The 24836-nt window shown below is 47.3% G+C and overlaps 1 protein-coding gene across 2 annotated transcripts; it reads right to left on the reverse strand.

The window, feature by feature from the left end:
• Positions 1-389: 389 nt before the first annotated feature.
• LOC131739442 (F-box only protein 2-like) lies at positions 390-24096 on the reverse strand. 2 transcript variants are annotated; one of them, XM_059033418.1, is made up of 6 exons: positions 23659-24096; positions 11018-11113; positions 3644-3770; positions 3294-3389; positions 1386-1524; positions 390-920 (listed from the first exon to the last, which is right to left on the reverse strand). In XM_059033418.1, the coding sequence occupies exons 1-6, from the start codon at positions 23663-23665 to the stop codon at positions 786-788; spliced, it is 600 nt and encodes a 199-aa protein (XP_058889401.1). In that variant the 5' UTR covers positions 23666-24096; the 3' UTR covers positions 390-785. The 2 variants fall into 2 exon arrangements, with proteins under 2 accessions (XP_058889401.1, XP_058889402.1); XM_059033419.1 differs by lacking the exon at positions 23659-24096 and adding an exon at positions 11973-12072.
• Between the last annotated feature and the right edge of the window lie 740 nt (positions 24097-24836).

Below are 24836 nucleotides of genomic sequence, written 5' to 3' on the forward strand. Positions count from 1 at the left end.
AGGTTTCGTTCTGGTTGGTTCCACAAGAAGTCCCTTGATCCAATGTTTCTCCAGCACAGATGTGGATTTCCATGGTCTGACTTCATTCCTACAAGATACTTGGACACGTTTAGCTGTACATATTATTTCTATATATTTCTTTTTGTTCACACCGGGTCATTTTGCAAGGTATACGCTCCATCCAGAATTCTAAAGGAGGTCAAAACTCACTGTGATTCATATTTTTGGGCACTCAGTTGTTGCCTTGCCCTTCATCATCAGTTGGCAGACCTAACATAACTGAATCTGAATCAGTTGATGAACCGTGCACTGTAGCTTACTGAGATCCTCCAGTCCAATGTTTTACCACACGGAATAGCTAGTTCAACGTCACCTGCGACATTCCCCTGGGTCCTGGCTATAGTTAACAGCAACAGTGGATTACATTGATATGAAATGCAGCCGGCGATAGATTGCAGTGATGCTCAAAGCAGATTTAAATAGATATTTCTTCCTGGTTGAAGCAAGACCCAGAGAAGGAGTGGAGGGTTAAACCCTCCCTATTGCAGAAGCTCAGCAGAGTGATGTCTGATCAAGAACAAGGCGACAGTCATATCTGTATATAGATATAGACAGATAGATAGCTAGCTAGATAGATACATAGATATATAGATAGATAGATAGATGGATAGATAGATAGATAGATAGATAAATAGATAGATAGATAGATAGATAGATAGATAGATAGATAGATAGATAGATAGACAGGTATGTATTGTAGAGTTCCAGGGTGCGCTGGCGCCCCCTCATGGCTGCACTTCCACTGAGCTGTTTGTGACTCGAACCCCGAACCAGCCCTTCCAGTACTTGGAGTCCTGACCTCCGTGTTCAAAACTAACAAAGCGAACTCCAGGGCCGTAACCCTCGAAGGTGTGTGTCACCTGGGAGAGAAGAGAAGAGAAGAGAAAAGGAGAGGGGAGAGAGAGGAGAGGAGAGGGAGGAGAAGAGAGAGAGTTAGGTAAGGGGAGAGGAGAGGAGAGGAGATGGACATAGTTAGGAGGAGAGGACAGGAGAGGAGAGGGGGAGAGGGAGGAGAGGAGAGGGAGAGGGAGGAGAAGAGAGAGAGTTAGGTAAGGGGAGAGGAGATGGAGATAAGTAGGAGGAGAGGACAGGAGAGGAGAGGGGGAGAGGAAAAGGAGGGGGAGGGAGAGAGAGGAGGAGGAGGAGAGGAAAGGTTATATGGATCCAAGAGTAACCACCCTTCCTTTCACTGACACTGACACACACACACACATTGACACACACACACTGATGCTGACCCACACACACACACTGACACACACAGAGACACTGACACACACACACACTGACACACACACACACACACACATACACACACTGCTGACCTGGCTCCAGCTGCAGTCCGAGTTCTCCGGCTCCAAGCTCACAGGGTCTGGTTTGAACTCCTGGACCGTCTCCTGGCTCTCGTTGAGCAGAGACACACACAGCTGGTAAATGCAGCCGCAGTCTAAGCGCCCCGCATACCTGCACAGTACAGAGAGGGAGGAGAGGGCAGTGACTCCCCCAGGAGAGAGGAGAGGGCAGTGACTCACCCAGGAGAGAAGAGAGGGCAGTGACTCACCCAGGAGAGAAGAGAGGGCAGTGAGGGAGGAAGGGAGAGAGGAGAGGGCAGTGACTCACCCAGGAGAGAGGAGAGGGCAGTGACTCACCAAGGAGAGAGGAGAGGGCAGTGACTCACCCAGGAGAGAGGATAGGGCAGAGACTCACCCAGGAGAGAGAAGAGGGCAGTGAGGGAGGCAGGGAGTGAAGAGAGGGCAGTGACTCACCCAGGAGAGAGGAGAGGGCAGTAACTCACTGTGGCAAAGTGCCTGGTAAGGGTAACAGGTGTAGCGGTGATGCGGTGCAGGAGTGACAGGCAGACAACGGTATTCCAGTGAAAAAGTGCTTTATTTCTTTTCCAGGTCTGGTGACCGAAAAATAACTAAATCCCCGGCGATACACAACAATGTGTAACGCACGGGGATAACAATAAACAGGGCACAGTCCCGAACAAAAACAAACAGACGGTCACCAGTCCTGGGTGAGTGCAGTCGTGATGGTGGTTTAGTGCAAACACAGATAGTGCGGTGTGCAGTGGTGCTCCGGACAGTGCTGACCCTTGGCGACAGCTCCGGAGTAGTGCTTTAACTGTCTGGTGGTGAAAAACACAGACAATTATACAGACAAACACAACAAAACACAACACGTAATTCTTTTTCTTATTATTTTTAACAATGAGAGCTCCTCTCTCGATCCTTCTCTCTCCCTCCAAACACTTAACCCAAACGAAGGAAAAGAACAGTGTTACCCTGGCCCCTATATGTAATCCCGCATGATATCTAGGTAAACAGTTGCAGCTGCCTTATTACTTGCAGCTGCCCCTTTGTTTACCTGTCAAATCAATACGGTCTTACAACAGAGTCTCGCTTCTTTCCAGGCTGACCCACTTCCCGGTCCCGGAAACGAACTGTCAGCCAGCCCTTCCAGATACTTCTCCTCCTGTTCTTTAGCGCCCTCACAGGTCGGGAGGAAGATTCATCACCAGAACTCATTGTATTTCTGTCACACTCACCCAGGAGAGAAGAGAGGGCAGTGAGGGAGGCAGGGAGAGAGGAGAGGACAGTGACTCACCCAGGAGAGAGGAGAGGTCAGTGAGGGAGGCAGGGAGAGAGGAGAGGGCAGTGACTCACCCAGGAGAGAGGAGAGGGCAGTGACTCACCCAGGAGAGAGGAGAGGGCAGTGAGGGAGGCAGGGAGTGAAGAGAGGGCAGTGACTCACCCAGGAGAGAGGAGAGGGCAGTGACTCACCCAGGAGAGAAGAGAGGGCAGTGAGGGAGGCAGGGAGAGAGGAGAGGGCAGTGACTCACCCAGGAGAGAGGAGAGGGCAGTGAGGGAGGCAGGGAGAGAGGAGAGGGCAGTGACTCACCCAGGAGAGAGGAGAGGGCAGTGAGGGAGGCAGGGAGTGAAGAGAGGGCAGTGACTCACCCAGGAGAGAGGAGAGGGCAGTGACTCACCCAGGAGAGAAGAGAGGGCAGTGAGGGAGGCAGGGAGAGAGGAGAGGGCAGTGACTCACCCAGGAGAGAGGAGAGGGCAGTGAGGGAGACAGGGAGAGAGGAGAGGGCAGTGACTCACCAAGGAGAGAGGAGAGGGCAGTGAGGGAGGCAGGGAGAGAGGAGAGGGCAGTGACTCACCCAGGAGAGAGGAGAGGGCAGTGAAGGAGGCAGGGAGAGAGGAGAGGTTAAGACACATTCTCACCAGTCTTGCACAGTGATCTTGGGCTGCACTGTGTCCAGCAGCTCCTCGGAGTAGCCCTCAGCTCGCAGGTCCAGCACCTGCTTCTTTAGACATAGCCTGTAGAGCACAGAGGGGCAGTTACGGGTCTCTGACGATGGAGAGACAGAAGGGCCTGCACAAGGGGCTGGGTATGAGGAGGCTCCCCAGGGGTACATTACTATTTGATTAACTGGGAGGAGGGAGGAGGGTGTATGCAGCAAGGAGTAGAGAGTTGGGGGCCCAGTAGAGGGCAGAGAGCTGGGAGTAGGGAGCTGGGAGGAGGGAGCTAGGAGTAGAGAGTAGGGAGCTGAGAGTAAGGAACTCGCTCGTACGCAAAGGACGTAGCAAAGTAGCTTTGGACCGTCTTGTCTGGGAATTCCTTCCCACAATCCCCTGGGAGCTCCTCCACACGCCACTGACAGCCACCATTCTTTGTGATCTCCCAGCCTTCAAACTGCTCTGTGAGGGAGTGAGAGAGAGAGAGTCAATTCAACTGTATATCAATACCCCAGCCCTCAAACTGCTCTGTGGGGGAGGGGGAGGGGCTGAGGAGAGAAAGAGAGAGAGGGATATCCCTCTTTATAGATATCTCGCAGCCCTCACACTGCTGTTCCGGGCTTTACAAATCTCACAGTGTGGAGAAACACGTGCAGTAAAAAGCAAAGTAAAAGACAACACAAACAGCGCAGCATGACTGTGGCGGAGTGTCCCACCCCTATATATATATATATATATATATATATATATATATATATATATATATATATATATATGTGTGCACTGTTTATTATTATTTGTATTATTGTTTGAGGCGCAGATGAAAGCGCCGCGTATTTGTTATTGTTTTTGTATTTTTAAAAACCTTGTTAGGATGCGTGACTGATCAGCTAGTGATTTATTTAGCTAGCTGACAGTCACGCATCCTTATTAAACTTGTGCAGACGGTGACCATCTCCCGAGTTAATTCATTGATTAATTGTTGCTAATCGGGAGATGGTCACTGTATATAAACCTGCAGCTCTCTACCCTCGGGGAGAGTGTACAGAGGAGAGTACGGTAGAGCGAACGAGGAGAGAAATTAAATAGAAACAACTGCTAAGCGTGCTGGTTTTTACACCAGCACGAGACTTATTTGTTTATTTGTTTGGCCAACGCGGCTTTTGGTTTTGTTGTTTGTTTAAATCTTTTGTTTGTTTTATTATTTAATAAAATAGCTGAGCGCTCAGTTTCACCACCACCATTCCTTGTTTTGGTTCCTGTTTCTGGTCCGTGACGTCACCACTGCAAGCCACTTGATCACAGTTGGTGTTCAGAACTGGGATAACAGCCCCTCCAAGCGTCAGGCCAGAAATACTGTGGGTTTTTTTTTCAAGAGGAGTGTTTTTGTTTTGTTTTGGGGGAAAAAAATGGGAAGAAGCGGCAGGAGAAAGCAGCAACAGCAGCAGGAGGCACATCAACAGCAGCGCGGGCCCGGTCACAGGTCCCGTCGCATCTCTACTATGCCGGATGTTTGCCTTGCCTGTCTGGATGAGGAAGGGTGGTGCTTCCTGTGTGATGAGGTCAGGTATCTTCCACTCAGCCAGAGCCATGCAAGGCAGGAGATGGAGGAGCCTGAGCGTCCGGCGTCAGGGGAAGAGGTCCCGCTGGCTAAGAGGCTGACAAAATCACTCTCCTCTGAGGGAATCTGGGGCTGGCTGGTGGAGCCTGGGAAGAATGCTGAAGAGGCCCTCCCCGATGTGATCAACCTTCTGTGGGCCAGAGATGGAGAGAGATGGGAAGCCTGGGAAAAGCAACACTGCCCAGTGTCCCTCCCGGACGTTGCGGACATGGTAATCCGCTACCCGACTGCAGATATGGCAGGGCTCCCGCTATCTCCAGCTCCATCCGGAAAAGCCCCGCCGCTGTCGTCTCCAACGCCAGAGGGAGAGGAGCCATCGCTGCCATCTCCAACACCAGAGAGAGAGGAGCCATCGCTGCCTCCTCCAGCGCCAGAGGGAGAGGAGCCATCGCTGCCTTCTCCAGCGCCAGAAGGAGAGGAGCCATCGCTACCTTCTCCAGCGCCAGAGGGAGAGGAGCCATCGCTGCCTTCTACAGCGCCAGAGGGAGAGGAGCCATTGCTGCCATCTCCAACACCAGAGGGAGAGGAGCCATCGCTGCCATCTCCAGCGCCAGAGGGAGAGGAGCCGTTGCTGCCATCTCCAACGCCAGAGGGAGAGGAGCCCTCGCCATTGTTCTCAGCGCCAGAGGGAGAGGAGCCATTGCTGCCGTCTCCAGCGCTAGAGGGAAAGGTCCCAGCGCGGACATCTCCAACGCCAGAGGGAGAGGAGCCCTCGCCACTGCCTCCACCGCCAGGAGCAGAGCAGCAGGAGCTGTCTCTGTCTCCAACACCTCCACCGCTAGCAGAGCAGCAGGAGCAGCTCCCACCTCCACCAACAGAGGGTGAATACCTGCTGGTTCTGCCTCCACCAATGTGGGAGGACAGCTTACCGCTCCCACCTCCACCAGCAGAGGGTGAATACCTGCTGGTTCTGCCTCAACCGCTGTGGGAGGACTGCTTGCCCATCCCACCTCCACCAGCAGAGGGTGAATACCTGCTGGTTCCGTCTCCACTGCTGTGGGAGGACTGCTTGCTCCTCCCACCTCCACCAGCAGAGGGTGAAGTGGAGCTCCAGCTGCCGCCTCCATGGCCAGGGGCTCTCCTCCTGAGTTCGCCTCCCTAGGGTCTGCTGCTGCCATCGCCTCCCGAAGGTCTGCTGCTGCCGTCACCTCCCGAGGGTCCGCTGCTGCTGCCGTCACCTCCCGAAGGTCCGCTGCTGCCGTTGCCTCCCAAGGGTCCGCTGCTGCTGCCGTCACCTCCCGTGGGTCCGCTGCTGCTGCCGTCACCTCCCGAGGGTCCACTGCTGCCGTCGTCGCCTGGGGTCGTCAGTGTGTGTGTCAGTGTGTGCGTGTGTTTGTGTGTGTGTGTGTGTGTGTCAGTGTGTGTGTGTGTTTGTGTGTGTGTGTGAGTGTGTGCGTGTGCGTGTGTGTCAGTGTGTGTGTGTAAGTGTGTGTGTGTGTGTGTCAGTGTGTGTGTGTTTGTGTGTGTGTGAGTGTGTGCGTGTGTGTGTCAGTGTGTGTGTGTCAGTCAGTGTGTGTGTGTGTGTCATTGTGTGTGTGTGTGTTTGTGTGTGTGTGTGTGCGTGTGTGTGTGTGTGTCAGTGTGTGTGTGCGTGTGTGTCAGTGTGTGTGTGTGTGTAAGTGTGTGTGTCAGTGCGTGTGCGTGTGTGTGTGTGTTAGTGTGTGTGTGTTGTGGCACTAGCCACACAAGTGTTTTAATAAACACACCCTTTAGTTAAAATGCCTAGCCAGGTAACTTCTTAATTATGGTATCTATTTAATTAAGGATTCCCCTTTAAGAAGGCTGAACTCCCATGAGCCTTTGTTAAACAGGTAGAGGGGGAAGGGAGGCAGGTTTTTGTGTTCTGGGTTCCTCCATTTTGTGGATGGCGGTATGTTTTGTATACAGGTACTGAATGGGTTCCAGTTTTTTGTTCAGGATTTTATTTACAAGAAAATTATATTAAATAAGAACTATACTACCTTGGAGCATCTCTTGGACAACTGGTTGCTGTTGGACTGCCACTGGAACTACAGAATAAGCATCAACAAACAAACAAACAGTCGGTGAGATCATTCTGGGGTTTTGTTCCATTTTTTGCATTTTTGATTTGGATTTGTTTCTTTTTTGCTGGTTGGATTACTTGGATTATTTTTTGGACTTGATTTGTTCGGGACATTGTTTTGCATGCCTTACCCTTTACTATTTGTGCGTTTGTCTTAAGTCATTTACGATTCACTTGTGTATAGTTTACTGGTGTGCGTGGCATTAAATTTGTTAATTGAGGACCCTCGTTTTTTTTATTTTATTCGCTGTCGGCTGAAGCTTTTACTTTAGTTTCAAACCGTTACAGTGTTTGTGCGTGTGTATCAGTGTGTATCAGTGTGTATCAGCGTGTGTGTCAGTGCGCGAGTGTGTGCGTGTGTAAGTGTGGGCAGGTATTACTATAAATGTGCAGACAAAATTTGAGAAAATGTCCCCACAAAGATAGTAACTCCTGAAAAAACAACATTGTGGGGACGTCCACACTTTGTAAAACACCTTTTTAAGAACTAAATATGCCTTCAAAAAAAAAAGTGCCAAAATATTTAGTTTGTTGTCGACTTTCACCCTGTGTGGAGTTTTGTCTGATTGGAGTTTGAAATAGTAAATAAAAATATAGTGAGAGTCAATGAGAAGTCCCCACAAATATAGGAATGCAAACGTGTGTGTATGTGTTAGTGTTAGTGTTAGTGTTGGTGTTAGCAGAAAGAGGAGGGGAGAGGGGGGGCTGCATATCTCAGAGTGAAACAGACTCATTTCACTTCACTTCTATAGAGGGTACAAATGTGTACAGAGCTCTCATTTCCTGATTTGTATGTTGTTTGATGTTGCTGCGTTATGAAGAATTCTGTATTTCTTTGAAGTTAAAGTTTGCACTAGTGAACTGCCCAGAAGAGGGAGCTGCCGGCTACAGAGAGTGGGGGGGAAGGTCAGGAGACCACCCCCACAGGCCGCAAGATTGCTTTGGCCGGAGGAGTCGGCCTGTGTGCGGTCAGCCTGGCCGCTACAGCTGTTGGGGTGGGAGGAGGACCTCCCACCGTGGCCACCACCTTTGGCCCGTTGCTGCCCCTGTTCCTGGGCTGGGACTGTAAACCAGGACTAAGGGGAGAGGTGGCCTGGTGAGGCCATGTGTGCTGCGCACAAGGGGGGGCATGTGTGGCGGAGTGTCCCGCCCCTATATATATATTGTGTAACACGGCAGGGAGGGGGTTAAAATCTTCCCTGCCAAAAACATGTGCGACTGTACGTTTTGTTTAAACTAATTGTTTTATTTGTTTATTTATCACCCGCACCAGGTAGTTATTATCAATTAGTACCAGGTGCGGGGGTATTTAGGATGTGCAGTCAGTCTGCACGTGACGGCGGAGTAGAAGGAGGCAGAAGGTGCGCTCTGCTTCCGAGCAGTCAAAGTGCTGTGTTAAACTTGTGTGGTTTCCAGTGTTTTTATGACAGGTAAACGGCTTAGCCGTCCTGCGAGCTAGTCAGGGACCTGCATAAAATGTTTAGTTAGTGCTCAAAACGGAGCTAGGTGTTTTGTTTGGTTTTGTTTATTTATTTTTGTGTATATTAAAATAAGTGCGTAAGCGCTTGAAAATCCATTTCTTGTGTCCTGGGTCCTGCTTTTAAAGGGGCAATGAACCAGAGAGTGTCGCTCTGTTACATATGGTGGCAGCGAGTGTGGGCGCCCCTACGACCCAGAGAAAAATGGAAAGCATTGAAGAGTTGATCGCAAGGATCAACCGGAACACCGCTGCTCAGTTAGAGCAGACTGAGAGATGGGAGAGAGAGCTGGGGTTGGCCCCGTTGGAAGCAAGGGAGCGGGAGCCAACAGAGCTTTAGCTGCTGCTCCAAAAATGGGAGCAGGCAAGGGAGGCACCGCTGTCTGCAGTCCCGGCAAGAGAAGCCCCGCGGTCTCCTGCACCAGAGGACGTGGTGTTGTGTCCTGAGTGGGAGGAGTCCTTCCCGGAGCCAGAGGAAGGACAGCCGAGGGAGCAAGAGGTACCGCCACCGGCTACAGACAAGGGGGAGGAGGTGAGGCGCCCACCTCCACCACAACCCCGACCACCACCCCTGCGATCCGGTCCGGTGCTGCTGCAGGTGATCCCGTGCCCCTTGCTCCTAGACACCCTGCCGGTCTGCCTGGACCTCCCTGCGTTAGACCTGGAGCCCAGGAGTGTGCACCACCGGCCACAGCTCTACCCCTGGTTCCCTACTCCGCTCTCCCTGAGCACCCAGACGTCGCTGAGCTGCTGTCAGACGTCGCTGGTGCTCCCCCTGTTCGCTGCTAAGCTCCCCCTGGGTGATCGGACATCGCTGCGCCGGTCCCCAGGTGAAGACCTCTGCCCGCTGCTGCATCCTCCTGTTCCCCGGCCGTCGCTTCGGTCACCCCTGTCATCCCGGTGGGGTCCCGTGTCGCCGGTTCACGGTCCCTTCCTGGAAGCGCCAGAGGGACCGACCCACTTTCAAGCCCGCCCGTGGAAGAGGGCGAATATTGACATTTGTGGACTTGAGGGTGGGTGGTTGTGTTTTAGGGGGGGAGGTGGCCTTGAAACGGCCGATCAGTGCTGCGCACTTAAGGGGGAGGATGTGTAACACAGCAGGGAGGGGGTTAAAATCTTCCCTGCCAAAAACATGTGCGAATGCACGTTTTGTTAAATTAATTGTTTTATTTGTTTATTTATCACCTGCACCTGGTAGTTATTATCAATTAGTACCAGGTGCAGGGGTATTTAAGATGTGCAGTCAGTCTGCACGTGACGGCGGAGTAGAAGGAGGCAGAAGGTGCGCTCTGCTTCCGAGCAGTCAAAGTGCTGTGTTAAACTTGTGTGGTTTCCACTGTTTTTATGACAGGTAAACGGCTTAGCCGTCCTGCAAGCTAGTCAGGGACCTGCATAAAATGTTTAGTTAGTGCTCAAAACGGAGCTAGGTGTTTTGTTTGGTTTTGTTTATTTATTTTTGGTGTATATTAAAATAAGCGCGTAAGCGCTTGAAAATCCATTTCTTGTGTCCTTGGTCCTGCTTTTAAAGGGGCAACGAACCAGAGTGAGTGCCGCTCTGTTACTATATATATATATATATATATATATAATATATAATTTGTGCACTGTGTTGTTATTATTTGTATTATTGTTTGCGGCACGGATAAAAGTGCAGCGCATTTGTTATTGCTTTTGTATTTTTAAAATTCTTGTGAGGATGCGTGACTGAGCAGCTAGTGATTTATTTAACTAGCTGACAGTCACGCATCCTTATTAAACTTGTGCAGACGGTGACCATCTCCCGAGTTAATTCATTGATTAATTGTTGCTAATCGGGAGATGGTCACTGTATATAAACCTGCAGCTCTCTACCCTCGGGGAGAGTGTACAGAGGAGAGTACGGGAGAGTGAACGAGGAGCGAAATTAAATAGAAACAACTGTTAAGCGTGCTGGTTTTTACACCAGCATGAGACTTATTTGTTTATTTGTTTGGCCAACGCGCCTTTTGGTTTTGTTGTTTTGTTTAGATCTTTTGTTTGTTTTATTATTTAATAAAATAACTGAGCAACGTAGCGCTCAGTTTCACCACCACCATTCCTTGTTTTGGTTCCGTGACATCACCACTGCAAGCCTTTATTATTATTATTTATTTCTTAGCAGACACCCTTATCCAGGGCGACTTACAATTGTTACAAGATATCACATTATTTTTACATACAATAACCCATTTACATAGTTTGTTTTTTTACTGAAACACTCTAGGTAAAGTACCTTGCTCAAGGGTACAGCAGCAGTGTCTCTCACCGGGTATTGAACCCACGACCCTCCGGTCAAGAGTCCAGAGCCCTAACCACTACTCCACACTTGATCACAATGACTGAAGCATGCAGACAGAAGCACATGGAAGCAGGCTGAAGGTACTGCATTGTAAAAGAATACGGAAGAGGGAACAGCAGGGACTACTGGATAGCAAGGGAACTGCACCAAATGAACATCAAAACTAAAGCTGAATCACAGCAAGCAGTCACCACAGGCCTGCGATGCATCATTGAATAAAAGCACAGGCAGGGTAGCTGGGGGTGCAGACCTGCTCCATGGGGGTTCTTAATGAGATTCCTCTTCTTCAGAGACAGCAGCTCTGCAACCATCTCCTCGCTGAGCTCAGACATCCTCACGCAGGAACCTGCCAGCAACCGAAGGGTTAAAACTAGATCCACAGGGACTGCTTATTACTGTAGCATTGAAATCTACAGATCATAACACTGACCAGAGAGGCTGTGTCCACAACACTGCATTACCACACATGATCCCTACCTGCTCACCTCTCAGACTGCATGACCACACATGAACCCTCCCTGCTCACCTCTCAGACTGCATGACCACACATGAACCCTCCCTGCTCACCTCTCAGACTGCATGACCACACATGATCCCTCCCTGCTCACCCCTCAGACTGCATGACCACACATGATCCCTCCCTGCTCACCCCTCAGACTGCATGACCACACATGATCCCTCCCTGCTCACCTCTCAGATTGCATGACCACACATGATCCCTCCCTGCTCACCCCTCAGACTGCATGACCACACATGATCCCTCCCTGCTCACCCCTCAGACTGTATGACCACACATGATCCCACCCTGCTCACCCCTCAGACTGCATGACCACACATGATCCCTCCCTGCTCACCCCTCAGACTGTATGACCACACATGATCCCACCCTGCTCACCCCTCAGACTGCATGACCACACATGAACCCTCCCTGCTCACCCCTCAGACTGCATGACCACACATGATCCCTCCCTGCTCACCCCTCAGACTGCCCTGCAGAGCACAGACACACAGACACAGCTGCTGCTAGGAGTGCTGGGGTTTTAAATAAAGATTATTGAAGTGAGAGAACTTGACCTGTAGCAGAAACAGCACCATCACGCTTACTGACACCAAAAACAGAATCTAAACTCAATCTTTGATTCCCAGCAACTTGTTCCCAGTTTAGAGGCCCCACCATTCCAATTCCAGTGGCTCAGTGTACTCACCCTTTGGGGTTTGAACCCGGATCTCCAGCCCTCAGTAAACACTGAAGCAAAAAGCAACCCCACAGCAGTGACAAAGCGAGACTGACCTGTGTGTGAGAGTGTGTGTGTGTCAGTGTAAGTGTGTATCTGTGTGTGTGTGTGTGTGTGCGTGTGTAAATGTGGGCAGGTATTACTATAAATGTGCAGACAAAATTTGAGAAAATGTCCCCACAAAGATAGTAACTCCTGAAAAAACAACATTGTGGGGACGTCCACACTTTGTAAAACACCTAAATATGCCTTCAAAAAAAAAAGTGCCAAAATATTTAGTTTGTTGTCGACTTTCACCCTGTGTGGAGTTTTGTCTGACTGGAGTTTGAAATAGTAAATAAAAATATAGTGAGAGTCAATGAGAAGTCCCCACAAATATAGGAATGCAAACGTGTGTGTCAGTGTGTATGTGTTAGTGTTGGTGTTAGCAGAAAGAGGAGGGGAGAGGGGGGGCTGCATATCTCAGAGTGAAACAGACTCATTTCACTTCACTTCTATAGAGGGTACAAATGTGTACAGAGCTCTCATTTCCTGATTTGTATGTTGTTTGATGTTGCTGCGTTATGAAGAATTCTGTATTTCTTTGAAGTTAAAGTTTGCACTAGTGACCGGCCTGTAGCTGCATCATTGTAAAATATACCCCACAACCACCCCAGATGCATTCCAGTTAACGATGCTTTCATTTTTAATCACAGAGGTTACAAAACTAACAGAAAGTGAAACCGCGCAAACCACGTGAGCTTCTTTCTCGGTGTGGCGCGACACTGCCAAGCTCACAGTGAGATCGTCAAGCCGATCCTTCCGTGCGCAGTCTACGGGTTCAAAGGGTGAGCTGAAATGGCAAGTTTGTTAAATTTATACTACCTGCCGCGCAGGGACGGGGATATTACAGTGTGCTGGGAGGGACGGGGATATTGTACAGTGTGCTGGGAGGGACGGGGATATTACAGTGTGCTGGGAGGGACGGGGATATTACAGTGTGCTGGGAGGGACGGGGATATTACAGTGTGCTGGGAGGGACGGGGATATTACAGTGTGCTGGGAGTGACGGGGATATTGTACAGTGTGCCGGGAGGGACGGGGATATTACTGTGTGCCGGGAGGAACGGGGATATTAGTGTGCCGGGAGGGACGGGGATATTACAGTGTGCCGGGAGGGACGGGAATATTACAGTGTGCCGGGAGGGACGGGGATATTGTACAGCGTGCCGGGAGGGACGGGGATATTGTACAGCGTGCCGGGAGGGACGGGGATATTGTACAGCGTGCCGGGAGGGACGGGGATATTGTACAGCGTGCCGGGAGGCACTGTGAGAGAGCAGACAAGGATGAACACGTATGATGTAGAAGTAGCCGTACAAGGCTTTGCTATTTACTGTGTATATAACACAGAGGATCATTGTTCCAAAGTGTAACCCAATCTGTCTTCACTTCTCGTTGCATAGGACAGTCTGGAAGAAGAATGGGCCAATCACAGTTAAAGAAGGAAAGCTACGTAGGGAAGCCGGAAGGAACGGGAAGATAATACAGTTGCCTTCATCCTCACGGTTAATTAGTCAGTTTTAATTAAAGCACGGGAGAGGGGCAGGATGAAGAGGCAGAACTTTAATTTTGTCATCGTACTTGTATGGCTGCTTGTTTATTTGTCGTTATAATTTAGCAGTACACGTAACATTTGGACGGGTCGTATTCAAGTGTGACAGGGGTATGTTTATTGTTTATGAGTAACCGGTCAGCTACTTACGCGATCTGCGTTTCGTTTCTAACTTTAATTTTGCGCAGAAAATAATTCAGCTACAGATACCCGGTTGTATTCTCCACCACTTCTGTGTTGTAGTTGTTATAGAGCTCCTCTCGTGATTTTGAATCATGTCTCATGTTTACTTTGTCAGTGAGCTCCCAGACAGTTTAGGTGTCTTTTAGGTAAAACAAATAACGACAAGAGGTATAAACAGCTTTTTACAGAGGTCTGTTCTTGTGAAAATAAGAACTGAGAATGAATACAGTTCCTGTTGTAGACCTACACTCAGCCCCCACTCAGAGTAAAGGGTTATTCCTTGCCTGTGTGAACACAGGGGTGCTGTACCAACACTTGCCACTAGATGTCCTTATTGTCCTGTACTAAAGAAAAAAGAAAGTTGTTTACTGCTATATACAGACGTGCTCAAATTTGTTGGTACCCTTACAGCTCATTGAAATAATGCTTCATTCCTCCTGAAAAGTGATGAAATTAAAAGCTATTTTATCATGTATAATTGCATGCCTTTGGTATGTCATAGAATAAAGCAAAGAAGCTGTGAAAAGAGATGAATTATTGCTTATTCTACAAAGATATTCTAAAACGGCCTGGACACATTTGTTGGTACCCCTTAGAAAAGATAATAAATAATTGGATTATAGTGATATTTCAAACTAATTAGTTTCTTTAATTAGTATCACATGTCTCCAATCTTGTAATCAGTCATTCAGCCTATTTAAATGGATAAAAGTAGTCACTGTGCTGTTTGGTATCATTGTGTGCACCACACTGAACATGGACCAGAGAAAGCAAAGGAGAGAGTTGTCTGAGGAGATCAGAAAGAAAATAATAGACAAGCATGGTAAAGGTAAAGGCTACAAGACCATCTCCAAGCAGCTTGATGTTCCTGTGACAACAGTTGCAAATATTATTAAGAAGTTTAAGGTCCATGGAACTGTAGCCAACCTCCCTGGGCGCAGCCGCAAGAGGAAAATCGACCCCAGATTGAACAGAAGGATAGTGCGAATGGTAGAAAAAGAACCAAGGATAACTGCCAAAGAGATACAAGCTGAACTCCAAGGTGAAGGTATGTCAGTTTCTGATCGCACCATCCATTGCTTTTTGAGCAAAAGTGGGCTCCATGGAAGAAGACCCAGGAGGACTCCACTTTTGAAAGAAACATAAAGCCAGACTGGAATTTGCTAAAATGCGTATTGACAAGCCACAATCCTGGGAGAATGTCCTTTGGACAGATGAGTCAAAACTGGAGCTTTTTGGCAAGTCACATCAGCTCTATGTTCACAGACGAAAAAATGAAGCTTTCAAAGAAAAGAACACCATACCTACAGTGAAACATGGAGGAGGCTCGGTTATGTTTTGGGGCTGCTTTGCTGCGCCTGGCACAGGGTGCCTTGAATCTGTGCAGGGCACAATGAAATCTCAAGACTATCAAAGCATTCTGGAGCGAAACGTACTGCCCAGTGTCAGAAAGCTCTGTCTCAGTCGCAGGTCGTGGGTCTTCCAACAGGATAATGACCCAAAACACACAGCTAAAAGCACCCAAGAATGGATAAGAACAAAACATTGGACTATTCTGAAGTGGCCTTCTATGAGTCCTGATCTGAATCCTATCGAACATCTATGGAAAGATCTGAAACTTGCAGTCTGGAGAAGGCACCCATCAAACCTGAGACAGCTGGAGCAGTTTGCTCAGGAAGAGTGGGCCAAACTACCTGTTAACAGGTGCAGAAGTCTCAGTGAGAGCTGCAGAAAACGTTTGATTGCAGTGATTGCCTCTAAAGGTTGTGCAACAAAATATTAGGTTAGCGGTCCCATCATTTTTGTCCATGCCATTTTCATTTGTTTTTATTATTTACAATATTATGTTGAATAAAAAATCAAAAGCAAAGTCTGATTTCTATTAAATATGGAATAAACAATGGTGGATGCCAATTACTTTTGTCAGTTTCAAGTTATTTCAGAGAAAATTGTGCATTCTTCATTTTTTGTGGAGGGGTACCAACAAATTTGAGCACGTCTGTATAAATACACACACACACAGACTCACACAGTGGTTTGCAGAAGTATTCACACCCCTGCAAAGACTTCATATTTTGTTGAATTACAAATAATGTATGCACAGTTTTTCAAACTAACTTTTTTTTGATCCAAAGCTGTAGTGGTTAGACTGAACACTGTTATATGAGGAGGGGGTTAAATGTCAGCAAAACTTGCAAAGAAAATGTACAAAATGAAATTTACTGGTTGCATAAGTATTCAGCCCCTTAAGTCAGTACTTGGTAGAAGCACCTTTTGCAGCAATTACTGCTATGAGTCTTTTTGGATCGGTCTCTACTAGCTTTGCACAGTAGCATGGTGACATTTTTGCCCGTTCTTCATGGGAAAATTGCTCCAGTTCTGATAAGTTTGTTGGGGATTGTTGATGGACTGCAATCTTCAAGCCTCGCCATATATTTTCGATTGGATTCAAGTCAGGACTTTGACTGGGCCACTCAAGAACATTCATTCTCTTCTTGTTCAACCACTCCGGTGTGGCTTTGGCTTTGTGCTTCGGGTCTTTGTCCTGCTGAAATGTGAATTTTCTCCCCAGCTTCAGAGTTTTGGCTGACTCGAACAGGTTTTCCTCAAGGATTCGCCTGTGCTTTGCACCATCCATTCTCCCCTCTATCCTGACAAGCTTCCCAGTCCCTGCTTAAGAGAAGCATCCCCATAACATGATGCTGCCACCACCATGCTTGACAGTTGGGATGGTGTTGACTGGATGATGTGCAGTGTTGGGCTTGCGCCAGACATAATGCTTGGAATTTAGACCGAAACGTTCAATTTTTGTCTTGTCTGACCACAAAACCTTACATGCTTTTTCGTAAACTCCATACTTGCTTTAAGATGAGGCTTTTTTGAGTAATGGCTACTTTCTTGCCACCCGTCCATACAGGGTAGCTTTGTGTAGGGACCGGCTTATCGTTGATGTGTGAACACTGACTCCCATCTCAGACACAGAACTTTGCAGATCTCTTAAGGTCATTGTTGGCTACATAGTGACATCCCAAACAAGTTTCCTGCTTGCCCGGCTGCTCAGTTTGGGAGGGCGACTTGATCTGGGTAGTGTCTGGGTGGTATGATGCATCTTCCACTTCTTAATGATGGACTTCACTCTGCTGAGAGGGATAATCAGCGCCTTTGAAATTTTCTTGTACCCTTCTCCTGCTCTATGCCTCTCTACCACTTTATCCCTGACTTGTTTTGAAAGCTCCTTGGTCTTCATGGTTGTTTTGTTGGATCACTATGTGAGTTGCAGTTTGAAAGTCTTTATATACCTGAGGGAAATGATCTACAAGTTAAACCACTTTGAGTACACACAGGCTGAAACCATTTCACTAATTTTGTGACCTTTCAAACAAATCATTTGTACCTGAGCTGATGTAGGGCTGCAGTAGCAAAGGGTTTGAATACTTATGCAACTGAGATGAATCTGTTTTTCTCTGTAAATCTTATTTATTTATATTCTATGTGCATTTTTTAACTTTATAAATGTGGAGTAGTTTGTGTAGATTCTACATGTAAAGTCCAATTTGAAAGTACGCTCAGGTGGTAACAAAATGTGAAAACTTTGTAGGGGGTGAATACTTCTGCAAACCACTGTGTGTGTGTGTGTGTGTGTGTGTGTGTGTGTGTTTTATGTATAGTAATTGTTTGGAATTATTTTATTCTCTCCCCCCTCTCAATTCAATTCAATTCAATGGTGCTTTATTGTCATGACTTACAATAGCAGGTTTTGCCAAAGCAATTATACAATACATACATGGATATATACAATGCATGATTTTATATATATATAGAAAAGGAAAACTGCTGTGTACCAAAATGATCAATAAGAAAAAAGAAAAAAAGGATATTTCAGGTACTTAAAGGTAGAATAATTGATTACAAATCATTTATTATTATTATTATTTATTTCTTAGCAGACGCCCTTATCCAGGGCGACTTACAAATGTTACAAGATATCACATTATTTTTTTACACTATTTTTTACATAAAATTACCCATTTATACAGTTGGGTTTTTACTGGAGCAATTTTAGGTAAAGTACCTTGCTCAAGGATACAACAGCAGTGTCCCCCACTGGGGAATGAACCCATGACCCTCCGGTCTGGAGTCCAGAGCCCTAACCACTACTCCACATTGCTGCCCTATCAGGACGTTTCGGACTAGAAATCCTTCATCGGCTGAATATATAATATCGAATATATAAATGATTTACAGCTAGTGGGGCTGTATGTCCCTCCCCTAGGAGTACAGCCAGTTTTTCTGGGTCTGCCATGTTTGGAAAAAGTGGATGGGCATTTACTATTTTATTAAAGAATACTTTTCTTGTTTGGTTGTATTTCTTGCAGTGTAGGAGAAAGTGCATCTCTGTCTCGACCTCTCCTGTCTCACAGTGACCACAGAGCCTGTTCTCTCTGGGTAGCCAGGTCTGCCTGTGTCAGCCTTTTTCTATGGTCACTGAGCCTGTACTTGATCAGGACCTGTCTCTGCTTTGTATCTCTGACAGTGGAGAGATACTCTGCATGGGTATAGTTTCTTTTTAGGGCCTGATAACAGTCAAGTTTATTTGGGGATTTTGTTTCTATGTCCCAATGTTTCACATATGAGTTTTTGCTTTGTTTTATAATTTGGTTTACTCTGATTAGGGGCTGATAGTGTTGACCTGAAGCTGGTTTGTGTTAGTATTAGTGGGGGTCAGTGCAGTGGGGGTCAGGGACAGCAGACTTATGGAACTCTTTTCAGGGCTGAGCTCTTGGGTTTGGAGGACCTTATATTGGAGTCTGACTCACTTTTCTTTAGGTGCATCCAAAATTGGAGTGCTGTTTTCTTAATATTTATAAGCATCGGGTAGCGGCCTAATTCTGCCCTGCATGCGTGATTTGGTGTTTTTCTTTGCACCTGTAGTATGTTTTTTTTAGAGTTCAGCATGCAAGGTTTCGATTGGGTGTTTGTCCCATTTAGTGTAATCCTGTTGACTGATTGGACCCCGTACCTCACAATGGGTTGGATGACGCTGTCAATTAATTTTAGCCATATTTTGACAGGTATATTAATTTTATAGAATGCTCTTTTGATGGCATAAAAAGCTCTTCTGGCTTTTTCCTTTAGTGCATTTACTGCCAGGTTAAAGCTCCCTGACGCACTGATAGTCAGGCCCAGGTCAGTGTAGTTTGTGGTGTGTTCTAGGGTGGTGTTGCCTAGGGTGAAGTGGTATCTGTTTCCCTGAGATCTGGCCTTTTTTTTAAAAATCATTACATGGTCTTTTTAAGGTTTACTGCCAAGGCCCAGGACTGACAGTACTGCTCCAGCACAGCCAGGTTCCGCTGCAGCCCCTGCTCTGTGGGCGACAGCAGGACCAGGTCATCTGCAAGGGAATTTAATTTGTGTGTCGTGGAGAGTGAGGCCAGGGGCTGCAGACTGTTCCAGCATCATCGCTAACTCATTGATGTAAATATTGAACAGTGTTGGACTCAGACTGCAGCCCTGTCTCACCCCACGGCCCTGAGTGAAGAATTCTGTTCTTTTGTTGGCAATTTTTACTGCGCACTTGTTTTCTGTGTACATTGATTTTATTATATCATAGACTTTATCCCCTACACCACTTTGAAGAATTCTATAATATAAACCTCATGCCACATGGAATCAAATGCTTTTTTTAAAGTCAATGAAACAGGCAAAGATTTTGCCTTTACTTTTTTGGTGTACATGTTTGTTAATTAGGGTGTGCAGGGTGTAAATATGGTCAGAGGTGCGGTGATTTGGTAGGAAGCCAATTTCACTCTTACTCAAGACACTTCGGTAAGGAAGGCTATTATGCGGGCATAATTATACTACAGAATACCTTCTCTCTTCCCTCGACTCCCTCTGTCCCCTTACCTCACTACAGAATACCTTCCCTCCTCCCTCGACTCCCTCTGTCCCCTCACCTCCCGACCTGCTCACCCCTCCTCTCTCCAACCCTGGCTCTCCTCTGCGCTCCACTCAGCAAGAATCACACTGCGAACTCCTGAAAAGAAATGGAAGAGAACCAAACTCCCTGCTGCCCTAGACCTCTACTGCACTCTCCTCTCCTCCTTCTCTACTCTCTCCTCTGCTAAATGTACTTATTTCCAATCTGTAATCCAAGCCTCCACTAACAACCCACGTAAACTATTCTCTACCTTCTCCTCCCTCCTAAACCCTCCCCCTCCTCCTCCCTCCTCTATCTCCTCTGATGACTTTGCCTCTTTCTTCTCTTCTAAAATCTCAGATATCCGCAAACTCTTCAACACCTCTCCCTCTCCCGCACCCCCTCCTGCTCCAACCCCTACACCCACTGCATCCCCTACTAACTCGCCCTCTTTCTCCACCTTCTCTCCCCTCTCAGACTCTGACCTCTCCTCCCTACTCCAGGGTCACAAACCTACCACTTGTGCCCTGGACCCCCTCCCCACTAACCTCTTTCAAGCTGCTGCTCCTGCTCTACTTCCCTTCATCTCCCTTCTCAACACCACCCCACCTCCCTACAGAGCCACCGTCCTGTCTCCCTCCTACCCTTCCTCTCCAAAACCCTCAAGCAGGCTGTACACCACCAGCTCTCTGCTTTCCTGTCCAACCATTCTCTGCTCAACCCTCTCCAATCTGGCTTCCGCTCTGCTCACTCCACTGAAACCACCCTCCTGTCTGTCACCAACTCACTAAACTCTGCCCGAGCTGCCTCTCTCTCCTCTGTCCTAATTCTCCTTGACCTCTCTGCTGCCTTTGACACTGTCAATCACTCTATTCTACTATCCTCTCTCGCTGACCTGTGAATCTCTGGCACTGCTCTGGCCTGGTTCTCCTCCTACCTCTCCAACCGCACTTACCAGGTAACCTGGCGTGGAGCAACCTCCACCCTTCACCCTCTCTCAACAGGAGTCCTCCAAGGGTCAGTCTTGGGTCCTCTCCTGTTCTCTTTCTACACCCGCTCCCTGGGCCCCCTCATCGCATCCTATGGTTTCTCATACCATTTCTATGCTGATGATGCTCAGAGTTTCCTCTCCTTCCCCACCTCTGACTCCACCATCCCCTCCCGTATCTCTACCTCTCTGTCTTATCTCCTCCTTAATGCACTCGCATCACCTCAAACTCAACCTCTCTAAATCTGACCTCCTCTTCCCCCTCCTGATCTCTCTATCCTCTGTTCCTCTGGAATCTACCACACTCTCTCCCTCCTCCTCAGCTAAGAACCTCGGAGTAACCCTGGACCCCTGCCTCTCGTGTGCCCAGCACATCTCCACTCTGGCACGCACTTGCCGATTCTTCCTGAGCAACATACGAAGAATCTGACCCTTCCTCACCAACTACGCCACCCAGCTCCTGGTCCAGGCCCTGGTACTCTCTCGTCTAGACTACTGCAACTCCCTCCTGCCTGGCCTCCCTGCGTCTGCCACCCGTCCGCTCCAGCTCATCCAGAACTCCGCTGCTCGCCTGGTGTTCTCTCTGCCTCGCTTCTCCCACACAACTCCACTGCTCCACTCACTCCACTGGCACCCAATCACTGCTCGCATCCAGTTCAAGACTCTTGTACTAGCCTACAGATGCCTTGACCAGACTGCACCCAGCTACCTCCAGACCCTCATCTCTCCCAATACCCCCACTCAACTTCTCCGCTCCTCCTGCACTAGAAGACTGGATCTACCTCCTCTACACTCCCCTGCCTCCAGAGCCCGCTCCTTCTCCACCCTCACCCCGCAGTGGTGGAATGACCTTCCTACAGATGTCAGGACTGCCCAGTCCCTGACCACCTTCCGGCGCCTCCTCAAGGCTCACCTCTTCAGACAGCACCTGTAGAACTCCTCTTTTTCCCTCTGGACACTTATCAGTCTTCCTTAAATGCGCTTTACTTGCTCTTATCTGCCCCCTATTTTACTGCATTTAATCCTGTACTTTAGAGTACTGTAATCTGTCAAGTGTTATTTAATCTGTAGTATTTTGTATTTAATTATATCCTGATGTAACTATCACCGACACTGTTATCTGCTCCGTTATTGAATTGTATTTTGTCATATACTTGTACTTGCTAGAACCAAAGTCATTGTATTTTTATCTTGCTCCTAATTGTATTATTACTTGTACTGTGATTCTTGAAATGTATTTTTGTTTACGGCTGTAAGTCTCCCTGGATAAGGGCGTCTGCTAAGAAATAAATAATAATAATAATATTATCCTGCTATATTATATTAAACCAAAACAATAAAATGAATAACGATCTGGTTCTCTTACCTTTTTCAATGAATATAATTAAATTAATAGATAATTAAAACATACTAAGTTAACTACCTAGCCTAAATTTAATTTAATCTTCTGTTGCATACACATCGCTGATAATAGTGCAAACCGTGGGTCAAACCAGTGTTTGTGTTGGGGTGCGTTTTTTCATCAATGTCGTCCTTCTGGAGTGCCTCTGAATGCCTTTTAATTTGTTTGTATTTTAAACCATTTAAATGCAAAACCATAACAAAACATGTTTACAGGGTTTTTTATTTAATTATTTGTCCTGCGGTTGCCTTTAATTATTTTTTTTCTGAACGCACTACTACTTTATATGGTGTAGAATACGTGATTGTAAACATCTAAGACAAGTACGTACAATACTCTTTCAAATAAACATGTTATGATTTTGAATGCGCTTCTTAGGGTCGGTATTATTGTCATTGTGCCCCAGCACCTCTTTACAAGTTAAGCTCTGCATGCATGTGTTAGGTCTTGTCAGTGTTCCAGATAGATTGCATGAGAACAGTCTGTTGTTGCCATGAGAACAATCTGTTGATTGACAGGTTTGAAAGCTGTACTCGCTGTGTGAAAGGGTTATGACGGTATTACACCGGCATAGATTGTGCAATTTCATGCTGTGTGAAAGGGTATTTTACACATTTGTTAAAATGTTTCAGAGATGACACAGCAGCTGCATTTCTATGTGAAAATGGTGTTAGAGACATCCTAGCATAAGTGTGTTTTGTGGAATTGCAGGTGTTCAGTTGCATAACACAGTCTATTGCAGGGGAGGAGGTGGTGGTGTTGGGCCAGCAATCACATTCATAGTAGCATGGAGAGGGGGAGGGGCGCACTTCAAAAACAGGACACCCATGTTACAGATGCATGACACACCAGAATGAAGGTGTATGAGATCCATTGCTATAAAAACTGTTTACATGGACAAATGGAATGTGATGTTATGTCAGTTTGAGAGGGCAGCACCAACAGTAACAGATCAACCAAGAGTTTTCTAGCGTCATACTGGATGAATAGAATACAGAGAAATGTTTAATTGGAAGGATAGCCTTACCCTTACTGTCGAGCTGTATACATTGTGCTGTCCCATCAGTATGTTCTCTGTTCACCATTTCTCCAGTGTCTTATGACTATGTTGGCAGATAGCGCGCGCACACACAATGCCTTCTTTAAATAGCCATCCTTATGCAGTACGTCTTACCCCACAACCACGGCAGCCTCCCAGTAGGTGGGGTACACACAGTGCCCCCCATGATGCCCAGCTCATACACCTAATGGACCATGATGATGGATGTCTCTTGTGTTATCTGAATTGCATTTACCTACTTTTGTCATTTTAATATCAACCCTAACTAATGTATTAACAATGTTTTTCGCCAAGAATAGTTAGTATAGATTAAGAACTATTACAAGTGAATAAATAAGGCCGTTAGAGAGAGTACAGTTTTCTCTTTGTACATTTTTTTAAAGGACCAGAGACCCTAGTTTGTAAACATCAATAAAGCACTGTTATTGCACACTTACTGAGGAGAGCTTGCTATGTTTAAGACTGCAGTGTGTAGAGCATGTGTCATTCACTCACAAAGCCAATCCTCTTACCTTGCATAGGCGGGACCTCAGCCTCTTGACTGGTTGCACTTGTTTCAGCCTCTGTGAAGACGGCGGACACTCTGACTCTGTACAGGTTGGAGTACTTTAGTCCCACTAAAGTGCAGACACACTCCCCAGGCTTTGACAGCTTTGCCACCCACTCCTCCCATCTGTCGTTTTTATATTCTACTCTGTAGCGAAGTACACTCCGCCTTTCCTCTTCGGAAGCTGGTTCCTTCCAAGTGACTTGAACTGCCTGGAGCCCGACTCTTTTAATTGAAAGCTCTTCAGGACCTCTTGGGTTGGGTTTGGTCTGAATCTCAATGGCTTCACTGGCCTCACTCACTCCAACAGCACTGACTGATCTGTACCTGATCTGGTATAGTGTTCCTGCCTGCAGCCCTGACAGAGTCCAGGTTCCTTGTGTATCGGGGGTGTCTGTGACTGTCCACTGCCCCTCGGTCTGAGCCCCTCTCTGCACTGCTCTGTACTCCACTCTGTACCGCTCGGTCTCTCCAGTCTGGGATGGCAGCAGCTTCAGGGTGACTCTGTCGGGCTGGGTGTCAGTCAACACAGGCGGGTTTGGCTTTGATACGGGCTGAAATTGGGGATTCATTAGTTTCCCACGGCAATACAAGTAAATGGAGGCACCGGGACAGGATCTGTCTGAGACAGAGGCAATAAGGAAGCTGGTTTTCTTATCATCTTTATTGGCTTCTGCAAACCCTCTGAATGACTCAAGGTTCACTCTCATTGTGGCAGAGAGTGTTGATGATGTGAACCATGGCTGAGTCTCTACATTCTTGATGAAATTTGTTAGCTTCTGAAGTTTTTTAAACTCCTCAGAGTGAAGGTACTGCATCAGGACTGTGAGATACGGCTCGTCATAGAACAGCGAAGTGAATGTGAAGCAGATGACAGTGTCTATCTTTGGATCAAAGAGGACTTTGTTGAGCTGTCCTTCAGAAGACATGATGGGGATGTCTTTCATTGTGTCAGTGTACAATCTCAAAATGTCTATCTCGGACTCTTTTTCATTCAGCCATTTCTCTAGTAGGTGGCTGCTGAACGGTGACTGTTTGTGGGACTGCAGAACATCGGCCAACACCTGCTCTTCCAGCCGCCCCCCCTTGATGGATGGCAGGAGTCTGGACAGAGCTTTCTGAAACACTGGTTTGTACTGCAGA

Source organism: Acipenser ruthenus, chromosome 11, assembly GCF_902713425.1.
Source record: "Acipenser ruthenus chromosome 11, fAciRut3.2 maternal haplotype, whole genome shotgun sequence".
Lineage (NCBI taxonomy): Eukaryota > Metazoa > Chordata > Actinopteri > Acipenseriformes > Acipenseridae > Acipenser > Acipenser ruthenus.

Coding starts and splice junctions, on each gene's coding strand:
- LOC131739442 (XM_059033418.1), bottom strand. Junction 3,771..11,017: donor TAAGAACCCCCATGGAGCAG/GTCTGCACCCCC, acceptor ACTCCCTCACAG/AGCAGTTTGAAGGCTGGGAG. Junction 1,525..3,293: donor AAGATCACTGTGCAAGACTG/GTGAGAATGTGT, acceptor TGTACTGTGCAG/GTATGCGGGGCGCTTAGACT.